Source organism: Rhinatrema bivittatum, chromosome 1 (genome assembly GCF_901001135.1).
Source record: "Rhinatrema bivittatum chromosome 1, aRhiBiv1.1, whole genome shotgun sequence".
In the NCBI taxonomy this organism is placed as follows: Eukaryota; Metazoa; Chordata; class Amphibia; order Gymnophiona; family Rhinatrematidae; genus Rhinatrema; species Rhinatrema bivittatum.
This window is the reverse complement of record NC_042615.1, coordinates 311,774,507-311,797,991: the sequence shown is the minus strand read 5'-3', so window position 1 is coordinate 311,797,991 and position 23,485 is coordinate 311,774,507. Positions and strand designations below refer to the sequence as shown.

Sequence of the window (23,485 nt, the reverse complement as noted above, 5' to 3'; positions counted from 1 at the left end):
AGCGGGGGTCCGGAAGGACCTCCTGCCGTCCAATCTTTTTCGTCTATGGCCGCCGCCATTTTTCGGCGCCATTTTGGAAAATGGCGCCGGCTGAAGACGACAAGATTCAGAGCAGGAGCCCGTTCCGGACCGCTGCCGTTCCGGACCGCCGCTGGACCCGCAGGTTATTTAAGTTATTTGGGGGGGGGGGGTTCGGGAGGGTGGGGGATTTAATTTAAAGGGTCGGGGGTGGGTTTTAGGGGGTTTTAATGTGCCGGTTTTTCGATTTTTCGATTTTTAACGATTTTTAACGATTTTTCACGATATTTTACCCCCCCAAACGGCAACAATACGATTCCCTCCCCCTCCCAGCCGAAATCGATCGTTAAGACGATCGAGGACACGATTCACATCCCTATTCAGGACCAATGGGTTATGCACCTCTACGAGCAGATGGAGACAGAGCAAACTGATGTCACAAAAAATATAACTCCATAGTGACATCAGCCTGCCAGTATTCTCTTCAAAAGCAACTGTGGACAGACTAGCAAAAACAATTAAAAACAGACAACCATTTCTGTACTCAACCAAGAAACACAGAACTCAGGCAAGAACATATGCATACTAGTCTAGGGACTGGATGAACACTTACCAATAATTCCCTCGAACAAGTAGCCACAGAGGAGTATCATCACACATTCGTTCGGCAGCGAAGGGCAGGAAGTTGAATCCTATCCACCAAAAGGAAGTGATCAAGTAAGTATTTTCTCATTTTCTAGCATGTGGATAGACTGATTCAGGACCAAGCTACTCCCGAACAGGGTGGCTGCCCGCGGTCCTGTCAGACTGCGTCCTCCTGGGCCTGCACATCCAGACGATAATACCCGGAAAAGGTGTGTAAGAAGGACCATATCGCAGCTCAAAAAAAAGTTACTGGAGACAATCTAACCTCCACCCATGACACTGCCTGATCCCTAGTGGAATGTGCCCTAACCTGAGTAGGCAACAGCTTTTCAGCATCCATATATGTGGCCATGACCACCACCTTAATCCAGTGACCTATTGTAGCCCACAAAGCTGGTTCACACTGTTTTCATCCACGATGAAGGACAAACAGGCGACCCCATCTTTCAGAAAGGTTTAGAAACCTCAGGTCATGTCTCAACATCCAAGGGACACAACAGGCGATATTCTTCCGCATCTCTTTCCTTATTCAAAGATGGCAAGGAAATGGGCTGATTCAGATAAAAATCCGAGACCACTTTAGGCAAGAATGAAGGACTAGTACACAGCTGTATTGCTCCTGGAGTCACCCGAAGGAATGGCTCCTGGCAAGTCAAGGCCTGCAGCTTGGAAATTCGATGCACAGAACAAATCACCACCAGAAACACTGTTTAATGCCAGTAACCGTTAAGGAAAGGCTACGTAACGGTCAAAACATAGGGCCCACCAAGAAATCCAACACACGGTTAAGACTCCACAAAGGAACCGGTAACCACAAGGGAGGACGAAGATGTTTCATGCCACTCAAGAAATGGGCCACATCATGATGAGATAAGGATTCACCTGGCCCCTGAAACAGGCAAGAGCTGCTACCAGTACCTTCAAGGAATTAAGGGCCCACCCTTTATTTAACCCATCCTGCTGAAATTCCAAAATGAGCCAAATCTTAACTGAATGAGGAAGAACCCCTCGATCTTCACTCTCGCATCAGGCTGGGAAAAACCAGGCTTAGTAAAATCAGATGAAGGCAATTCTCCCTAAGCCTCCAAGCAGTACTGACAAGTTAGAGGGAATGCCAGGCTGGGATGCCCAAATATCACAAGCAGCACAGAAGTTAAGATGCTTAGTTTCTTTGCTATAGGCACCAATCAATCTATCAGTACCCTGTAACAGGCATCTGAGAAGCATGCATCCAGCTATATTAGTGCTGCAAAAAAACTAGGTGCCCAAAATTTAGGCGCTCAACACTGTGCCTACAAGACCTTTCAGAATGCACATATAGATAAGTGCATGCATGCAAGTGCCCAGTTAGACACCTCTATTCAACTGGAAGCCCAACCTGAAGTACAACTGTATGCACAGCTGAACACTAGCACAAACAAATGGAGCTGAAGAGGACAGCCTAACGTGCAGGAAAAAAACCGTGAAACACCACCACAACCAATCAGGCTGCGAACAAGAAAAGCCTAGGAACAGGGCTTAGCCAAAAAGGCTGCTCAACCCACCAGGCTGCCCACGTCCCTAAGCTCCCCTGGAGGCTGGAACTAAAGTTGGATCGGCATGCCGAGCACGGAGACCAGAGGGAAGAGGAATCCCTACAAAACTTTTAAGTAATTACTCTTCACCAGAGCTAAGCCCAGCCGAGTACCAAGTAGGTCTCCTGCTACAAGGGAAGAGGGCATATACCTTCACCACCATGCTTGGCTTCCTGCACCCGCTTGCCTTTCAGCTTTTTTTTTTTTTTAAATGGAGAAATTATTTACCTGATAATTTTGTTCTCCTTAGTGTAGACAGATGGACTCAGGACCAATGGGTATAGTGTACTCCTGATAGCAGTTGGAGACGGATCAGATTTCAATCTGACATCAGCCCTAGTACATATACCCCTGCAGGAAGTGCAGCTCTTCAGTATTCTCCACGAAAAGTATTGTGGATATATGTATAACTGAATAACTTGATTAACTTTATAGCTTGGTTAACTTAATAAATTTGAACCGGTTGAATTGGTTATAGCTGGAGACCGCCAGTGCCCTCAAACGAGAAACGTCGACACCCAGTAGGATGGGTGTCCTAGCTAAAGGAAAGCATGGCTTACCCCGAGAATTCCATGAGTAACTGCAGCCATGGGTGGGATGCTGAGTCCATCTATCTACACTAAGGAAAACGAAATTATCAGGTAAGTAATTTCTCCATTTCCTATCATGTAGCAGATTGACTCAGGACCAAAGGGATGTATAAAAGCTACTCCCGCACCAGGCGGGAGGCTGCCCATGACCCACTTAGCACTGCCCTTGCAAATGCTGTGTCCTCCCGAGCCTGAACATAAAGACGGTAAAACCTGGAGAAGGTGTGGATGGAGGACCATGTCACCACCCTGCAGATCTCTGCGGGTGATAGCATCTTGGTTTCCGCCCAGGACACTGCCTGGGCTCTAGTAGAATGGGCCTTGACTTGTAAAGGCGGTGGCTTGCCTGCTTCTACGTAGCCTGCCTTGATGACTTCTTTGATCCAGCGGGCTATGGTTGCTCGCGAGGCCGCTTCCCCTTGCTTCTTCCTGCTGTGAAGGATGAATAGATGGTCCTCCTTTTGTATGGATTCCGACCTTTTCAGGTATCAGACTAGGAGCCTGCTGACATTGAGATGGTGCAGACTTCGAGCCTCTTCCAAATTCTTATGCTCATCTGGCGATGGTAGCGAGATGGTTTGGTTGAGATGGAAGTGAGACACCACTTTGGGGAGGAACGACTGAACTGTGCATAACTGGATGGTTCCCGGGCTGAGTCTGAGAACGGCTCTCGGCAGGACAGTGCTTGTAGCTCGGATATACGACGGGCTGAACAGACTGCCAGCAGGAAGGCTGTCTTCAGTGTTAATAGTCGGAGAGACAGGCCGCGGAGAGGTCTGAAGGAGGTTCCTGCTAGGAAATCTAGGACCAGGTTGAGGTTCCAAAGAGGCACCGGCCACTTCAGGGGTGGTCTGCTTGACTTTTTAGAAAGCGGGAGACATCCGGGTGAGAGGCTATGCTGCCGCTCTCGCTCTTGGTTCTGCAGTATGACAATGCGGCCACCTGTACCTTTATGGAGTTGAGAGACAATCCCTTCTGTAGGCCGTTCTGCAGGAATTCCAAAATTGCAGGAATTTTGACTGAGCATGGTATGATGTTGCGGTCCTCGCACCAGGCTTCGAATACTCTCCAAATCCTTATGTATGTTAGGGATGTGGAGAACTTGCATGCTTGGAGTAGAGTGTCAATTACTGCCCCCGAGTATCCGCTCTTCCTTAGGTGAGCCCTCTCAATGGCCAGACCGTAAGAGAGAATAGAGCTGGATCCTCGTGGAGGATCGGTCCCTGTTGGAGCAGATCTCTGTATGGAGATAGCGGCAGGGGGCTCCCTGTCAGTCTTCTTGGCCAGTCCGGGGCCACTAAAAGTACTGGTACCCTGTGGTGTTCTATCTTGTGGATGATTGCGCCCAATAGGGGCAAAGGCGGGAAGGCGTATAACAGAGTTTCCTGTGGCTAGGTCTGTACCAGGGTATCTATTTCCTGGGACTGGGGTTCCCTCCTGCGGCTGAAGAAACTGGGCACTTGGGCGTTAAGACCGGTTTGCCAGGAGGTCCATGGTTGGTGTTCCCCAACGGTTTACTAATAAATTGGAATGCTGTGGTCCACAGCCTCCACTCTCCTGGATCTAGACTTTCTCTGCAGAGGAAATCCGTAGTGACATTGTCTTTCCTGGCGATGTGGATGGCCAAGATCTCTTGAAGATTCACTTCCGCCCATGACATTAAAAGGTCTATTTCCAGAGACACCTGTTGGCTTCTGGTTCCTCCCTGATGGTTGATGTAGGCCACAGTTGTGGCATTGTTTGACATTACTCTGACCGCTTTGTCTGAGTCTGAACGAACCTTATGCAGGCTAGTCTGACTGCCTGGGCTTCTAGGTGATTGATGTTCCATCCCAACTCTTCTTCGTTCCATTGCCCTTGGGCGGTTAGCTCCTGGCAGTGTGTTCCCCATCCTCGTAGGTTGGCATCAATGGTGAGTAGGATCCAGGTTGGTGAGGATAGTCTCATTCCCTGGCTCAGATAGGCTTCTTGTAGCCACCATCGTAGCTGGGCCCGAACTCTGTCCATGAGCTGAAGACGTACTTTGTAGTTCTGGGACAGTGGATTCCATCGTGATAGTGAACGTTGTAGGGGTCTCATGTGAGCTCGTGCCCATGGCACTACTTCCATTGTAGATGCCATGAGGCTGAGGACTTGTAGGTAATCCCATGCTGTGGGGTGAAGTTCGCTCAACAGGGTGCGTAACTAGGTTATCAGTTTTGATCTCCTTGTCGGTGTCAGGATGACCTTGTCTTGTTTGGTGTCGAACCAGGCTCCCAAGTATTCTAGAGATTGGGAGGGCTGCAGGCAGCTCTTGTTTGTGTTGACCACTCACCCGAGGCTCTCCAGTAGAGTTTTGACTCTGTTGGTTGCCTGGTGGCTTTCCTCTGGGGATTTCGCTCTGATCAGTCAATCTAGATAAGGGTGCACGTGGATTCCTTCCTTCCTCAGTGTTGCTGCCATCACCACTATGATCTTGGTGAACGTCCGGGGTGCAGTGGCTAACCCGAAAGGTAATACCTGGAACTGGTAGTGACAGCCCAGGATCGAGAAGCATAGAAAACGCTGATGTTCTTAATGGATCGGAATGTGTAGGTAGGCTTCCGACAGATCCAGGGATGTAAGGAACTTTCCCGGTTGTGTCGCTCGTTACCGAGCGTAGGATTTCCATTCGGAAGCGAGGAATCTTCAGGTGACGGTTGACCGCCTTGAGGTCCAGGATGGTTCTAAACATTCCCTTCTTTCTTGGGGATGATAAAATAGATGGAATAATGGCCAGTATTTTTGTTGTGGAGTCACCGGTGTTATAGCCTCTAAGGCTAGCAATCTGGTCAATGTAGTGTCCACTGCCATCCTCTTGGAAGGGTTGTGGCAGGGAGATTCCACAAACTTGTCCGGAGGGAGGTGGTGGAAATCCAGGTAATATCCCTCTCGAATGATGGATAGGACCCATTTGTCTGAAGTTATCTCGACCCATCTTTGGTAGAATATGGCAAGTCTGCCCCCTATGGCTTCTTCCTTTGGACAGGTCGGCTGATTTTCATTGTGGGGTGCGGCTGGGGGCTGAGCTGGCTCCCCTTTTGTTGTGCTTGTTCCAAAAGGACTGGCTCCAGCCTGCGGGGCAGGCCGCGTGATATGTGCTCCTATATGGGTTGAAGCGCTGTGATCATCTGCCCCTGGAGGTTCGGGGGAAGGATCGCTGGTTTCTCTCATTCCTGTCCTCTGGTAGCTGCAGCAGTGGGGACTCGCCCCAATTGTTGGCTAGTTTCTCTAGTTTGCTTCCGAACAGGAGTGTTCCCTTGAAAGGCATCCTTGTGAGTCTCCTTTTGGAGGATGTGTCAGTTGACCAGTTTCGAAGCCAGATTTGTCTTCTGGCTGCCACGGCGGATGACACTCCCTCTAGCTACTGTGCAAATCAGATCAGAAGCAGCGTCCACGAGGTATGATACAGCTGGTTCCAGGTCCTCCCCAGGAGTGTTCCTGGTCTGTGCTAAGCAGGCGCGTGTCACCATGGCACAGCAGGCCGCGATCTGTAAAGACATAGCGGAGACGTCAAAGGACTGTTTGAGGATAGATTCCAGACGTCTGTCTTGAGCATCCTTGAGTGCTGCTCCTCCCTCTACCGGGATAGTAGACCACGCAGACCATGGCATCCACATGCCAGGAGATCTTTGGCGGCAGGGTCCAGAGGGTACATGGCTGCCAGAGCCCGGCCCCCTTTGAATGTAGTTTCTGGGGCATCCCATTCCAGGTCAATTACTGTGTTTCCCCGAAAATAAGACATCCCCAAAAATAAGACCTAGTAGAGATTTTGCCGAATTCCTAAATATAAGACCTCCCCCGAAAGTAAGCCATCCCTTGTAAACAGGAGCGGATTGATCTATCGGGGGATCGGGCTTCCCCTGGTGGGCCGGGCAATCCTGTGACAATTTTTTTTTTTTTTTTAATAAAGTTTCCAAGGTATTAGGGGCAGACGTGAGCAGTGGTATCCTGAGGGGAGCCAATGCCCCCGGGCGCAAGGAGGCTCATGCGGCCGCTGAGCCTCCTTGCCCGAAGAAAAAGATCGCGTTCAAACGCGCTGATGCTCTTCCTCCTTCCTGCCTGTGCGGCCCCGGAAGTAAACGTTGCCGGAGCCGCGCGTGCAGGAAGAAGGAAGTGTATCAGCGCGTGCAGAGTAGGAGCCGCTGCAAATCCCAAGTCGCAGCAGCCCAAGAAGAGGAAGAGGCCCTGTAGCAGGGCCGAGGAAGAGGAAGAGGAAGAGGCCCGGTAGCAGGGCTGCCGCGGCCTGAGAAGTTCAGGGCCGCTGCAGAGCCCATCCTGCGGCGACCCGCGAAGAGGAGGCCCAGAAGTGAGAGAGAGGCTGAGGGTCTGTAGAGGGTGTGTGCGTGTGTGTATGAGATGAGTTGAGAGATTGTGTGTGGGAGTGAGGATCTGAATGTTTGCAGAGGCAGCATGTGAGAGCCTCTGTGTGTGTGAGAGAGACAGCGTGTGACGGTGAGAGCCTATGCTTGAGCAAGACAGCATGTGGGAGTGAGAGGGAGCCTGTGTGTGTGAGAGTCAGACAGCATGTGCCAGTGAGAGACTGTGTGTATGAATGATTGTATGAGACACAGCATGTGACAGTGAGAGCCTTGTGTGTGTGTGAGAGAAATGCATGTGAGAATGAGAACCTGACTGTGTTTGAGGGAAGAAGATGGAGAGAAAAGAAATACGGAAGAAAAAAGGACAATATAAAAGGCATTGGCAAAAAAATAAGAAAGGGAAGGTGGAAAAAAAAAGCCTGTGACCAACCGATCAGAAAACTAACATCAGCCAGCAAAGGTAAAAAAAAAAAATAAAATTACTTTTTAGTGATTGGCACATGTAATCTTTGGGAATGTGCAAGAATAGCACTTTCTCTATGCGGATCTCACAATGTACGAGATCAGCATGGAGAAAGTGGAAGCCCACGGGGCCTGCACAGAGGAGGCAGCAGAATGGGCTTCAGTGTCAGTAGCAGTAATCGGCGCCTCCCCAATAGCCATGTGGCAGCAGTGACAGTGGCAGCAAGATTACTGACATCTGGGGATGGTGGCAGTACCAGTCGGGGGACCCCTTCCAAGCAGTGTGCAGAGGTTCAAAAGCAGCAGAGTCAGCCCAAGCTGACTACCATGAATGCTGCACACTCTTACCTCTCTCTGACAGCACACTGGTGGGACATGGCTGACACAGGGGCAGCCAGCAGCTCTATTAGACATCCCCTGAAAATAAGGCCTAGTGCATCTTTGGTAGCAAAAATAAATATAAGACACTGTTATTTTCGGGGAAACAGGGTAGTTGCTGGATGGCTTGTAATAGTGGGAAATGGCGGGAGGTCTAACGGAGTCCCTCTAATAGTGGGTTCGTCTTAGGTTTCCCCGAGGCACTTGTGCCCGGGATAGCAATGTGACCAGGTCTGGAAGCTTGTCCTTGGTGAAGAAGCGTCTCATGGTTCGGTGGGGCTCTGTTCCCGGAGAGAGTTCCCCTTCCTCCAGGGGTTCTGAATCCTCATCTGAGTTGTCCGTGTCCCCGAAGGAGGGGCTTCTGGCGAGGGGATCACTTCCCTAGGCATATAGGGTCCTGGTATGTTGAGGTCCTCTGGTGGAGCCTGTGGCCGTATAACAGGAGGCCCCGGTTGCATGTGGACAAAAGCATGCAGACATTTGAAGAATTCCACCCAGGAGATAGATACTGAGTCTAGACTAAGGGGCGCCGTGTCCGTGGGGAGCCCCGTTGTGCAATGTTAGGTCCGGTGTATTGCTCGAGAGGCTGGAGCCCAGTACCGTCTGGGGAGGGCCATGAGTTGGATCCCCTAGGGCCTCTTCATACTTTATACACAGGGCAGCGGCCTCCTCATGCTGTGCGGCTCTAATGTGACATGTTGGGCAAAGGCCCTGAGCCATGAGTTTTTCCAGTGGTGTCATGGGTTGTGCACGTAAAATACAGTTGTCTGCTCCGGTGTGCAAAGTTGTGCGCATAGGTTGGGTGCGTACTGTTGTGTGCACAGGTCGAAGTTATGCACTGGGCACAGTAAGCTCGTGGCTATGCGCATCGCTTGTGCGCATGGGTACTTGGGTACGCGACGTTGTGCGCACGGATTGGAACAGCGGACAGGGCAGTGAACAGAGCAAGATGGTGACTGTGACCAAGCAGACAATATGGCAACAACCTCGAAGGGTCTCCATGTGGGAGTACCCTCAGATCTGACCGGGGTCTAGCCCTGCTAGGGCAGATCAACCTGGTGGCACTGGTCCCGGCTAGCAACCTGTGCGTCTCCTCGAGCTTCGGAGACCGGAGACTTAAATAGATTTCTACCTTACCTTGTCTCGGTGCTTCCCGGTCTTGTTCTGGGTGGTCTCCAGCTGCGGAGGGAGAGGGAAAATACCTTCACCGCTGCGCTCGAGATTGCACCCGCTACCTCTCAGCCTCACTTGATGTCGGGGGCTAGGTCCCTGCCGAGAGTTGGCCGCTGGACCGAGGCTTACCTCCGAGGGATCACTGAAATCACCTCGGGAATTCTCAACTGGGGGAGGGACCCAAAGGGTGTCACCGAAGGAGAGCGAGGCTCGTCTGTAGAGGTAAGATTTCTTCTTGATTTTGTTTTCTTTGGTAAAATTACTCTAATGCTGTGCAAGCGTGCATAGAGTCCCTAACTGCTATGGAGACGGAAAATACTGAAGAGCTGCACTTCCTGCAGGGGTATATGTACTAGGGCTGACGTCAGCATTTGGAGACTGATCAGATTTCAATCTCAGGAGTACACTATACCCATTGGTCCTGAATCCATCTGCTACATGCTAGGAAATTTGGAATACACGAGGTTTTCTGGTGTTGAAGAATGCTCTGATGGTTCAGGTAGGAGTCTGAAAGAATCAGAGAAGACCCTTTCTTGGAACCAAGAGATGAAGAAACACTAACCTACAACCCCAATGGTTATGAAGGTTACCAAGGTGGGGCTGGGACTTCTGATGGAAGCTCCTGAATTGTGGAGGCAGGAGGAACTGCCCCTTGAGAGAATAAGTCCATTATTCTGGATAAGAGGTTTATGGGTGCCCTCCCTTGTCATTTTCTCCCAGTGAGGCAAAAAAACTCCACCAATTCAGTTATTTGATCTATGGGATACTGTGAACTCTGACCAGGAGGTGGGGAGGAGACACCCTCAGACCAGTATGGATTAATCTTCTTCAGAAGCTCTTACCAGATTACAGGGATCCCTTTCCTGGATCAATTGAACTAGCAGGTGCATGGAGATCAGTCACTATACAGCATATTGAGCTGGTGCCTCCAAATAAAGTCCTCACTCGAGGAGATGGGATAGAGAAGGATGTTGATATAGAGGAGGTTAAGTGCAATGAATTAACCTCAGGGTCACTTATTCCTGCTTCAAATGCAAGAAGTGAACCAACAAGGCCAGGGCTGGTGCTCCAACTGCACTAGGGCAGAGTATCGACAGGTATGAGAATGCATTGATGGCATGAATAACTGCTTTAGCTGAATCAACGCCCAGTGCATTGCTGGCACCAACCCCCACCCTCAACTTCAGCAGTGCATGACTACATTACAAGCTCAGAAGCATGGCACTTTTTCATATGTAACAAGCAGCCCTGGAGGGCCAGCAAAGGGCTCACAGACCCTTGTTTGTGACACTTTCGTGGCCCGTTTGACACAGATGGAGCAGCAACTCCAAGAACCAGCACTGTAGAGGTGAAAGCTTTGCTCAAGGAGCTCTTGCTCAAATTAGCACAGAGGGAGTTCACTGGAGGCCCTCTCAGAAGACAACTCTGGCTTTTCATTGACCTGCAAATTTCTTCCATTTTCCAGGCCTTGTTCCTCTGGGACCTCAGTGACATCTGGTCAGTGTCATAGCAGTTAGCTGTGTTGTGGTCTGGCTGCAGACATTTGTAGGAAATAATGGCTATTGGGGTAATTGACATCTATTTGCAATTCTTGAAGCCATTGAAAGTAGCCGTCAAGCTGGACATTCCTTACACCTACATTCTTAGGAAAATAATTAAATGTAACATAAGATATGCCATACTGGGTCACAGCAAGGGTCCATTAAATCCCTGTATCCTGTTTCCAACAGTGTCCAAGTCATAAGTACCTTGCAAATAACCAAAAATTAAACATATCCCATGCTACTAATGCCGGCAACAAGCAGTGGCTATTCCCCATTAACAGTAGTTTATGGACTTCTCCAGGAAGTTATCAAAATCTTTTTTAAATCCAGCTGTATTGTCTTAACCACATCCTTTGGCAATGAATTCCAAAGCTTAATTGTGTGCTGACAAATTTTCTCTGATTTTAAATGTGCTACTTGCTAACTTCATGGCATTCCCCTAGTCCTTGTATTATCCGAAAGATAAATAACTAATTCACATTTACCAGTTCAAGCCCTTTCATAATTTTATAGACCTATCATATCCCCCTTAGCTGTCTCCTCAAGCTGAACAGCCCTAACCTCTTTAGCCTTTCCATATAGGGGAGACATTCCATTTATTAACTTTTTTGTAGCACTTAAAAGTGCTGTTGAGGGGCTGACGAGGCAGCAATAAAGTGAGTTAAAATGAAAATTAACTATAAAGTATCAAGCAGATTAGAGAGAGATGGTATATCTATATATATATATATATCTATATATATATCTATATCTATATCTATATATATATATATCTATCTATCTATCTATCTGTGCAGAAGCTTGGAAAAAATATAGAGCTCACTAGTCAGCATGTGCATGCAAATTCTCATATGCATGTTCAGTAGAGCAAAAGCTCTATGACAGTGGTTCCCAATCCTGTCCTGGGGACCCCCCAGCCAGTCAGGTTTTCAGTATATCAAAATGAATATGCATGAGAGAAAATTTGCAAGTCATGGAGGCAGTGCATGCAAATTCTCTCATGCATATCCGTTGTGGATATCCTGAAAACCTGACTGGCTGGGGGTCCCCAGGACAGGGTTGGGAACCACTGCTCTATGAGCTAGGAGAGAAAGTGTGTTCTGTGCCATCAGATGTCCCCAAATTTCATGGCTAATTTAATCCTGCTCGACAGCAAAACCATACATTTTCCATGCCCTTGTCCACTAGTATTTACTTTAAAAGATTTATATTTCACAACAGTACATACAGAATAAAAATAAATATAATAGTGATAAAAACAAATCAATTTTGCCTGTGACCTAAAGATAAGATGTAAGAATTATAAAAATTATGTAACTGGCCTTTCACATAAAGCTAGGAAATGACAATGGGCCATGCCTCTAATGCTTTAACTTGCCAAAAAACACCAGTTCGAAAACATACTGCTTTTGAGGAAGCTGTTCTGCCATTTTTCACACTTCAGTATATCCCACATATACTGGCTCAAAAGCTGACACGACTATGCAGGCACTTAAGTTTTGAAACACCTTCCTCCCAGATGAGCCTGGGGCACCAGAATCCTTCCATGGGGACAAAGGAATGGATTTTAGATCTCAGCTTACCAGAGTCTTTTGGACAAGCTACATCAATGTTTGTCTTCCTATTCACTGAAGTCGGGGGTTGTGGTTCTCCCAAGTCCTCATCTAGGCCTCTTGAAAGATTTCATGGACTAGGAATAGTACAATATCCTTAGGGGGCTACAGAAACTGGAGAATATTCAGCATCTGTTCTGAACTCTCGACTTTTGAAAAATAAATGGTATGGTATCTGCCATTTTTGGAATAAAGTTGGTAAAGGAAATGTCCTTGGGAATATTCAGATTCCAATCCCAACTGGTAAGTCAGAGGTGTGGACCTGGATCTTGCCCAACTTGCAGACAAGGCCTCAGAGGAGAGTGCTTTTCTCTTGTGTGCTAGACTCAAGGTTCTGCATCTCAGAGAAGCCAATGGGCTTGAAATCACAATCAGTGTAGGTGTAATGAATGTTAATTCCCCTCCAGAAACCAGTATCTGTTCCATTGGGCATCAGCAGAAATCCCAGTCTCCACTGGACGTCCATCTGCAGGGAGATTAATACCATTGATGTTATGTGCGCAGATGCATCTTCCAATCCAAGGCTTCCTGGATCTTCCTATCTAGGAACTCCTCGAAAACTGAAGATGCCACCACTGCTTGGGAGGCAGGAGGGTAGGCCATTTCCTCCTGGGATAACAGGTATATTGTGGCTAACATTTGGACCCTTGGAGACTGGTATTATTCCTGGGATTGCATCAAAGAGGAGCACTCCTCACCACATTAATTGCTTTGTGGGGATTCAATGCTACCACCAAAATATTTATTCCTGTCATGCATCAAAGTAGGCTGATGCTTTTTGGCCTTCACCCGATGCACGACATCTGAGCTCCAAAATACCAGAACCAGAGGCTCTCCAAGTGGGATGGGACAGATGACAGTCCATCCACTCCCCATCCCAGTTCATCCTGACACTCGATGTCAAGGGGGCCCAATGTTTCTCAATGTCAATGCAGCTCTCAGATCCTTCAAAGTCCAGAATTACAAGCCCTAAAGTCCTTTTCCCATAAGGTTAAGGTAGGAACAATGCCCCCAGTGGTCAGTCACACAAAGGGGACCCCCCTCAATGGTGTAGATGCACCCCAGGCAAAGGACACATCGATAATGGGGATTTTGTGATAGACTAGCTTCTTGCACAGGGGTACTTGTTGAAGCTACTGACCTTCCATACATATGCCCCACCCATCAACCTGACAAACTTCTCTGGCTCTTTCACACCTATCACCACCTCTAGCTTTTTCACATACACCCACCTCAAGACTTTCTCCCCTTTCTTTTGAACCCTGTCTACGCCCCATAACTGTTTCACACACAAATCCTCTCTCACTATCCCAGCACTCTTCTTTTCTCTATTTCCCCTCACCTTAACCCTGGTCATGTCACCCCTGCTGCAAAACATGTGGCAGCACTGACTTGCCATACTGGGTCAGACCAAAGGTCCATCAAGCCCAGTATCCTGTTTCTAACAGTGGCCAATCCAAGTCACAAGTACCTGGCAGGATCTTGCCAAGGGGGTAGATACATTCCAAGCTGCTTATTCCATGGATAAGAAAGATTTCTGCAACTCCACCTTAATAATGGTTTATGGACTTTTCCTCCATGAACTTGCCCAAATCTTTTTAAAATGTAGTTACAGTAAGATTTCATCATATCCTCTGGAAATCAATTCCAGAGCTTAATTATGCATAGAGTAAAAAAACAAAAAAACCACACTCAGTTTTAAATGCATCATCTAGTAATTGTGTCCTCTAGTCTTCGAATGTTTTGAAAGAGTACACCAATTAATGTTTACTTGCTCTATTCCACTCATTTTATAAATCTATATCTCCTGTCAGCTGTCTTCTCCAAGCTGAAGAGTCCTAATCTCTTCCATCCCCTTTATCATCTTAGTCGCCCTTCTCTGTACCTTTTCTAATGTGGTGACCAGTACTGCACACAATACTCAAGATGAGGATGCACCATGGAGCGAAAGATTGTTTTATTCTCCATTCCTTTCTTGATAATTCCTACATTCTATTTGCTTTCTTGGCTGATGCTGCACATTCAGCATAAGATTTCAACATATCAATCACTCCTAGATCCTTTTCCTGAACAGTGACCCCTGTGGAACCTTGCATTGTGTAGTTATAATTTGGGTTACTCTTCCCAAAGTGCATCACTTTACACTTGTCCACATTAAATTTAGTTTGCCATTTACATGCCTAGTCTCCCAGTTTTGCAAGGTCCTCTTGCAATTTCTCAATCATCTTGTGATTTAACTTTGAACAACTGTCATTGGAACACTTGATTACTCATTCCCATTTCCAGGTCATTTATAAAATATATTCAATTTGCAGTGCTAGGCATATGTATGGAAGAAGGGGTATAGCAGTGGAAGAAATGAGGAGCTAGAGGGATACTAGTGCTAGACATACTTAAAGGAGGAGAGGGAGTTGGGGCAGGAAAGAGAAAGGAGGGTGTCAGGGGAAAGCAAAGCTGCTTATCTATAACAGATCTCAGAGGACAGCAGGATGTCAGTCCTCACAAGTGGGTGACATTATCCAATGGACCCAGCATAGAACTTGACTATTTCAGTGAGCATGCCAGTATACCAAGCGTCCACATGGAGGCCCCATCCTTACCTTAGCATATATAACTGGAAGCCAAATCAAAGGAGAGATGGGTGGGTTTTGTGAGGACTGACATCCTGTCCTCAGATCACCTGTTACAGATAAGCAATTCTGCTTTCTCCAAGGACAAATAAGATAGTAGACCTCAATTGGGAATCCCTAGCTAAAAAGACTGCCCCAAACAAAAAAGGGGGAAGAAAAACAAATGTCAATGCACACAAAGGTATTTTTATTGTTAACTGGCTTTTTTCATTTTATATTTATCCTATTAGGTACAGCCTGGAACAAAAATGGGAATGGAATTGGGTTCCACACCTCAAACAGATTTTGCAGGACAGACTGGCCAAACCTATCATGTCAGTCACTGTGTCCAAAGATGTGAATGTATCAAAAACTTCATATTGCAGCTTTGCAGATCTCCTTGGGGACCAATTGCTGATGAGGCACCAATGTTGTCATAGCTTGGATAGAGAGCCTGCAGCCACTGAGAATTGAGGGTCCATTGGGCTCTCTTCAAATGGAGATGTGCCGAGGGAATAAACTGTGGATGCTATAAGGCCCAAACATCCTTAACTTGTTCCATGCTGTTGACTCATCTAGATCTTTTTCACTTAAGAGGCTCATGAGGCAACTGAGCAGGAACTCCTGCACATGCTCAGTAGAGATCAAAGCTCTATAGCTAGGAAAGACAAGTCTGTTCAGTGAAGCTGGATGCCATCATCCATATACAATAGTTAATTCAGCCTGCATGACAAACTTGGATTATAATCTCTGCCCTCTTTTCCCTCGTAGAATAGGTTTGACTACTCTGAAAAGGAAAAGAGCTCCATTTGAAGCACTTACTGATGTGGCAAGTGATCCCCAGTTTAGGTCTGGGGCTGATTTGGTGGAAAATCCAACAGATTTAATTTGCACCTTATGGTGCCAAGAAGCCACATAGGTCTGGCGTTACACTGAGCCAATGGTTTACATAAAACCTCAGTTTGACTGACTGAAAGGTCTGCTGGCAGGGTTATACGGTGCAAGCTATGCTCTTTACAATCCAGTCAAAACTTTGTCCTGCAAGTTGACTAAGGTGCTAGCTGAGGCTTAGGGGTCCACTGATGCAGACGAGCACTGAGGGAAGGGCCTGCTATATGCCTACCCTCCTCTTTGCCTCTTCTCTTGAAGATGTTACCAAAACTTCAACAGGACAGGGAAGGAAGAAGGCATTGCAGGCTGGCTGCAGGCCCACAGGGAGCAGAACTTGCTTACTTTGCGATTGGGGGGGGGGGGCGGCGGCTGAGGCTAACCGGTCCACATCAAGTGTGCCCTACCGGTTGAACAGCTTAGCTGCTACCTCTGGGTTGAGGGACCACTTGTGAGGCTGGAAGGAGCAGCTTAGGCAGTCCGCCAGCGCATTCAGATGTCCCCATAGGTACGTGGCTTGTAGGGACATCCCTTGTGACAAGACCCAGGTCCACACATGTACCGCCTCCAGACAGAGCAGGAATGAGCCCGTGCCACCCTGCTTGTTGATATACCACATTGCAATTTGGTTGTCAGTCTGAATCAGGACTGCCTTGTATGACAACTGATCTCTGAATACCCACAAGGCATAACGGATCGCCCAAAGCTCCAGGAAGTTTATCTGACAGCAGGCTTCAGAGGCGGTCCAGAGACCCTGCGTGTGGATACCATTCGCATGGGCTCTCCAGCCCTGAGAGGAGTCATCGGTAGTAAGGACCACTTGAGGTGGAGCAACTTGGAAGGGGAGCCCCTTCTCCAAGTTGGAGAGATTTTCCTACCAGGAGAGACATACTCAGAGGGTTCATGACCACCACAGGAGTCTTAAGGTCCTGGGAGGCGTGTTGCCATTAGGACCACAGGGTCCATTGAGCCCTCCACATACATAGGCGGGCGAGAGGGGTCATGTGGACGGAAACCACCATGTGGCCTAGCAAGCAAAGGAGAAGGCAGGCGTAAACCTGCCGACTATTACGTACAAGGGTGGCCAGAGAGGCAAGGGCAAGAGCCCGATCCCTGGGCAGAAAAGCTCGTGTCGTATCCAATCTGGCTCCTATGACGTCCAGTTGGGGAGATGGACAGTCTTTAGTGTCTGCACCATTAGGGCCAGAGCACCCAAGGCCCCTGCGCAGAAATCACTAGGTACAGGAAGACATGTACAGACTGATGCCCGAGAGAGGCGACCACCACCGCTAGGCATCTGATGAATACGTGGGGGGCAGAGGCTAGCCTAAAAGGCAGCGCCCTGTACTGGTAGTGCTCCTTCCTCACCACAAAACAGATATTTCCGGTGGCCGGGGAAGATTGCTATATGAGCATAAGCTTCTGAGGTCAAGGGAGCAAAGCCAGTCTCCTCTTGGGAAGAATGGGATCAGCATGCCCAGAGAGACCACCTTAACTTTTCTCTTGCGAGAAATCTGTTCAATGCCCTGAGATAGAGGATGGGGCACAAGCCACCATTCCTCCTTGGAATAAGGAAATACCTTGAATACAATCCCTGGCCCTGCTGATGGCAAGGGACCAGTTCTACTGTGCCCACTACAAGGAGGGCGGAAGGTTCTGTCCGAAGTATGACCGGCTGGGTGGAGGAACCCCATGATGGACATAGGGGAGAGGTCTCTGGGAGCTGGATGACATTTAGACAGTACCCCTGACGAATGATAGAAAGGACACAGTGATCTCTTCCCAGCGATGGGCGAAGCTCAAGAGCCTGCCTCCAACAGGGGTACAGTCAACTGTCCTTAGCTCCGTCGCCGCCAGTCAAAAGCCCGTGGTCAGGGCTTGCTGGGGCCTAGGTGCTCGTTGCTGGCGAGGGCAGCCCCTGGAGCTGGTGCGAGGCATGCGAGCCCTGGAGGCTGGAGGATAATACTTCCTCTGCCTGTAGAAGGGCTTCCGGGATCCTGGCCGAGGACTGGGAGTCAAGTGCTAGCAGAAAGCTGAAGGGTGTCAATGATCCTTGAACTGTGCCTGACCTTATCCCCGAAGAGGTTTTCACCTGTGCAGGGGAGATCGGCTAGCCTGTCTTGGACCTCCAGCTAGAGATCAGAGGATCTGAGCCATGCCATTCTCCTGGCATAGATACCAATTGAAGTTACGAGGGCTGCCATCTCAAAAGCATCATAGGTGGATTACACCATGTTTCCTGGCCTCGAGTCCCAGCAGGACAATGGTCGAGAGGGCCTCCTGCTGAGGTAGGCCCTCTGCGAAGCCCTGGACCCTTTTCCAGAGACTGCAGTTGTATTAGGTTATACAGAGTTGGTAGGTGGCGATGCGGGCCACTAGCATGGTGCCTTGGAAGAGACTTTCCTGACCAGGGCATCCAGCTTCCTGTGCTCACGTCCTGGAGAGGCAGAGGAATTGATGCGGGAGCACTGGGCTTTTTCAGGCGGACACCATGACAGACTGGTGAGGTGCCGCTTCTCAAACCCCACAGCCTGCTGCACCACGTAGGAGGCATCAGTCTTTCTATTGAAGGAGAAGATAGAAATGGGGTGTTCCCACATGCGGAGGTGGTGCTTGAAAGTGTCATAGATAGGAACCACCGTGATCTCCTTAGGAGCGTCAAACTGGAGAACCTCCAGTATCTTATGATGCGCATCCTGTGAGCAGTTGAAAGGGGATGGCCTCAGGCATGGCCCTGACAAATCCCCTTGGGGGGGGGGGGGGGGGGTGACCAGCACCATTCCTCCGTGAGGGGGTCATCCAAATAGTTGTAGAACGACTCCATGGAGTCATCACCCCAAGGGTCATAAGGCCCTTCCTCCTCACTGGGACAAGCGTGCCGTGGGTGAGCTCCATGAAGGGCATCAGCCCTGGACTCAGGGCTTTGGAGGCCTTGAGAGCACAGCAGGAATCTACAGCTACCCTGGCACTGAGGGGACTGGAGGCCGGAAGGGCTCGGGGAACCGATGTCTAGGAAACACGGTACCAGCCATTATCTTCCTGCTTGGAGGACCCGAGGATTGGGATTGCTCTGGTGGAGGGTATCAGTGGCCGCGGGGGAACAGAGCAAGCCTTGGGCACCGGCTGCGTCTGAAGGCTGCCCAGGACGACGCCCAGATGCTCCATCAGGGGTGCTAGCATTAATGGCGAAGGCTCAGGCACTGGTATGGGGGGGGGGGGGGGGGGGGGGCCCAGTGGCACAGGTAGCTCAATGCTCTGGAGAGCCTTAAGCATCTCTAACTGCACCCTGCAGTCCAACTCCTGAAAGTCTGGAGGGGCCAGGACTGAGGATGTGGGACAAGGAGTCACCAGCTCTTCCTTGGGTCTCTGCGGTGGCACGGTGCCTGGCACCGGTGTCTGTGGGGAACGCCTAGGACTACAGAGAGCATTGGAGGATGAGGTCTCTGATGGCCAGTGGTGGCCGCCAGTGCCACTCCATAACTGGAGCTGTGCGTCAATGGCGACAGGTGTCTATGCTTGCGGGATCTCTCTGCGCTCGGTCCAGTCTTTCCCTAATGTTGAGGAAGCAGATCCCGATGTCAGAGACAGCGGGTAAATCAGAGGATTATCACCGTCCCTGCGATTCCTGGAAGAACTAGTGAGAGGAACAGCCAGGGGGAGCATGTCAAGGGGCTCCCTGCGACCTCTTGGCGAAGATGGAACTGATGCAGGAGAATAAACTTCAGGGCCCTGAAAAGTTTCTGTATCTTATTGAGGAGCACCAGACGCTCTTGGGGGGGGGGGGGGGGGGGGTGTCACCTGGTCACACAGACTCCATCCACGGACAGTGTGCAAGGCCCCCAGGCAGAGGATACAAACCTCCTGAGGATCCATGATAGACATGGTCTCTGGGCACAGACAAAAACTGGTCGACACCATGAAAAAAACACCCGGCATACGGTCGATGACCAGCAGTCACAGAGTGGCAAAAAGTTGGGGAATAGACCCCAAAGTTGGAAAAAGGTAAGAAAATAACCTACCACACCGAGGAGGCACCAACCGCGAAGGGAGACCCAACAAGGAAATCTGAAACTCGAAAAATATTGAGGAAAAAAAAAGAAAAATTGAGAGCTCCATGAACCACAAGGCAACTGCACCGTGGAAAAGATGAGACTGAAGGGGGACCTCGCGTGGACGTGCAGATAGCAGCAGACTGGGCATGCTCATTGTGCTGGTCAAAGCTTCTAGAAACTTTAAAGTTTTCTGTGCCGGGCTCCATCCGAAGAGGTCACCCACATGTGAGGACTACCATCCTGCTTGTCCTAAGAGAAGTATGCTGTCTGGGTACATGCAATATAATAAGGCAGAGAGAATGCACGGGGCCTTTGAACAATTTAACTGCTCAAATACTTACCTCTTTCTCACAGAAACAAATTGAGAAATAAAAAAGCAATCAATATGAACTTCCAGAAATAAAGTTCTTGGATTTACACAAAGTTTGCTCATTACTTTCATTAAAAATCAAGACAAATATCAAACAGAATAAGCCTACCTTGAACAGTGAGTAGTCGCAGCCAGACATTAAATTACTAGACAGCTGGATATGATTGTATAAACTATTTGAAACAAAGGAGGGAAAGGAAAACTCATAAGCAAAAATTATAAAACCATATATACATATGTTTATAAAAGGAATACCTATAGTCTATATGCAAAGATTAGCATTATCCTGTGTGTGTATGTTACATGCTAATAACTTCACCAAGCTTAAGAGTCCTAGAGATTTTATTTAGCTTGAGGCATGGAACCAGTTGGCAAATGTTTGCTCTTACTACCAAGTTCAAGTTTTTAGGTTTATTTTGCATACAAATGAAGTGGTCACAGCTCGCATATATCCATGCAAATAGGAACTGTTCCCCTGAGGGTAGTATTTATCTTAATACACAAGGGGGGGGGGGGGGGGGGGGAAATCAGGTGGAAAGGGACTTGTGTACTTTTTGAAAACCTTTCATGCCAGTTACATGCAACAAACTAAATACTTGAAAAATAAGGAAATTTTAAAGGCAAATATTTTAGACAAAAGAACACAAAGAGGACTATTAACCTATTATGATTGTTTTGGTTTAGCATCTTCTTTCTGAAAATAAAGCAGATCAGATACATGCATTTAGATTAAGTTTTTCATTCTTTTATTATGGACTTCTGATCCACGAGTCTTGGTATCAATGAATTAGAAAATAACCACAAAAAAAAAAAGTCCAATGTGAGATGCTCAGAACTAGATCCAATCAACAAAATGGCGTTCATTCAATCATTTAACATTAGGTATAAGTTGTAAGCATCAGCATAAGCATAAGCATAAAAAGTCCATAACACCTGGCAGCATTTAGACCAATATTTGTCAAAAAGCTTACATGGGTCATCAATAATCATAGGTATTAGAACACAGCAACTTGTAACATTTGTGTTTAAAAATTTTTTTGGAAAAAACAAAAGAGCTAAGCAAACCCAAGGAACAATCAGCGAAGAAAAGGGAAAGCTAAATTGATATAAAGATATTTTGCTCATTTGAAAGACCTAATTTTTAATTTTTGTATTTCTTATATTATTTTTTATTTTTATTGGTTTTAATGTTTTTAATTAAATATTGATTGAAGACGACATGAAAAAATGTGCATTGCTTAACAGAACACAACTGAAGTGGAAGTAAACTGCATCAGCAAGCCTGACGGCGTCTCTGAGATATATAAAGAGCGCCCGGTCTTCTCAATCATTTGCAGTTACTCTCGGATGTTACACAGCTTTGACATTAAGTTCAACAGACTCTCATACAAAGTTGAGTGGAACTCAAACCCAAGTAAATTTTTTGCATGGGTTGTCAAAACTTTAGTAAAGGAGTCAAAACGGATTTCCTAGAGATTTTAAAAGTTAAACAGGCACCGCCAAATTACCCAACCTTCTATAAGGGGTGCAGAAATCTCGTATAAGTCAAAGTCTGAGTGTTTAGAAACCGGCTTACTGTAATCCTAAAGATGCAGCAACTTCATTACAGAAAAAGACGGAGTGGCATACTTAAACCACGGCTCTACTGCGGCCGGAGTTTCACTGTGAACAGCTTCATCAGGAGCCTGAGATAACACAATGTTTATATTGGGGAAAATTCACACAATTCCGTCTTGTCAGAACAATGCAACTGTTGTAGTTGAACTTTTCTATTTACAGCTAATGCTGTTAGAATCTTCTATATTGCGTCTTCAGTCACTTCGCATCACTAATATAAAGAAGTAAAAACACATGATCAGTTTCAGAAAATCTCTCATGTACTTATCTTTCAACGGAGCAAAGGTTAGATTTCCTTACTCGGGACCCACTGGTCTCCCACGTAGATACATGAAGACAGACAGCACTCAATGAATTCAGCGCCAATTTTAACAGACCAAACGGATGCTAGCGCATCCAATGGGGTTTTAGTGACGTCATGACGTACTGATTTGGAAATCAGTCAGAGGAACACCTGTAAATCTGAATTAGCATTCAGTCCTTGCGGCTGTAGGGTATGTAAACGGTGTATCCAACGCTGTTCAGATTGAAGAAGTAGGCGATTGAAATCACCTCCCCGCCATGATGGAGTAATTTGCTCCAAAACACAGGCCCGTAACTCAAATGTATGAGACAAATCCTGACAATGAGTCACCAAGGGAGCGGTGACTCGACCGTGTGTTAAACAAGAGCGGTGCTCGATGAGGCGGGTTTTTAGAGAACGCTTCGTTTTACCCACATATATTTTCAAACAGGGACATTGGATCATATATATTACACCCACAGAGAGGCAGGTGGTTGTCGATCGTAAGTGCAATGTGAAGTTGATGGAGGCAAAATATATTGAGGTGACGTTCATCATAACCTTAACTTTGACTTATACGAGATTTCTGCACCCCTTATAGAAGGTTGGGTAATTTGGCGGTGCCTGTTTAACTTTTAAAATCTCTAGGAAATCCGTTTTGACAACCCATGTAAAAAATTTACTTGGGTTTGAGTTCCACTCAACTTTGTATGAGAGTCTGTTGAACTTAATGTCAAAGCTGTGTAACATCCGAGAGTAACTGCAAATGATTGAGAAGACCGGGCGCTCTTTATATATCTCAAAGAGATGCAGTCAGGCTTGCTGATGCAGTTTACTTCCACTTCAGTTGTGTTCTGTTAAGCAATGCACATTTTTTCATGTCGTCTTCAATCAATATTTAATTAAAAACATTAATTAAAACCAATAAAAATAAAAAATATAAAAAAATACAAAAATTAAAAATTAGGTCTTTCAAGTGAGCAAAATATCTTTATATCAATTTAGCTTTCCCTTTTCTTCGCTAAAAATTTTTTTGACCATAAATCATCAGGCAAATAAAAAATCACTTCCTTCTTGTAGTATTTTTCTTCCTTATCCTTGATTGTGAGGCTCAAGTGTCATAGCTACATGCATGCAGAAAAACACGTGATACCATTTAATGAGTTAAGAAAAATGCATGTCATCGAGCATTAGACGCCCCTGATGCAGAATACATTTGACACATTATGTCGGGTTTCTGCTGAGTGCTGCTGCAAGACACTTGACCCTCACAATCCAGGATAAGGAAGAAAAATACAAGAAGGAAGTGATTTATTTTGATTTGCCAGA

The 23,485-nt window shown here is 47.3% G+C and overlaps 1 protein-coding gene across 5 annotated transcripts in view; it reads right to left on the bottom strand.

The window, feature by feature from the left end:
* Window positions 1–23,485, bottom strand: part of EIF4E (eukaryotic translation initiation factor 4E) — a 289,910-nt gene that overhangs the window by 84,757 nt on the left and 181,668 nt on the right. For all 5 annotated transcript variants that reach the window (XM_029597416.1, XM_029597420.1, XM_029597412.1 and 2 more), the window contains one exon: window positions 20,366–20,429. In XM_029597416.1, the coding sequence (XP_029453276.1) occupies window positions 20,366–20,429 (64 nt within the window). The remainder of the gene's footprint in view (window positions 1–20,365; window positions 20,430–23,485) is intronic.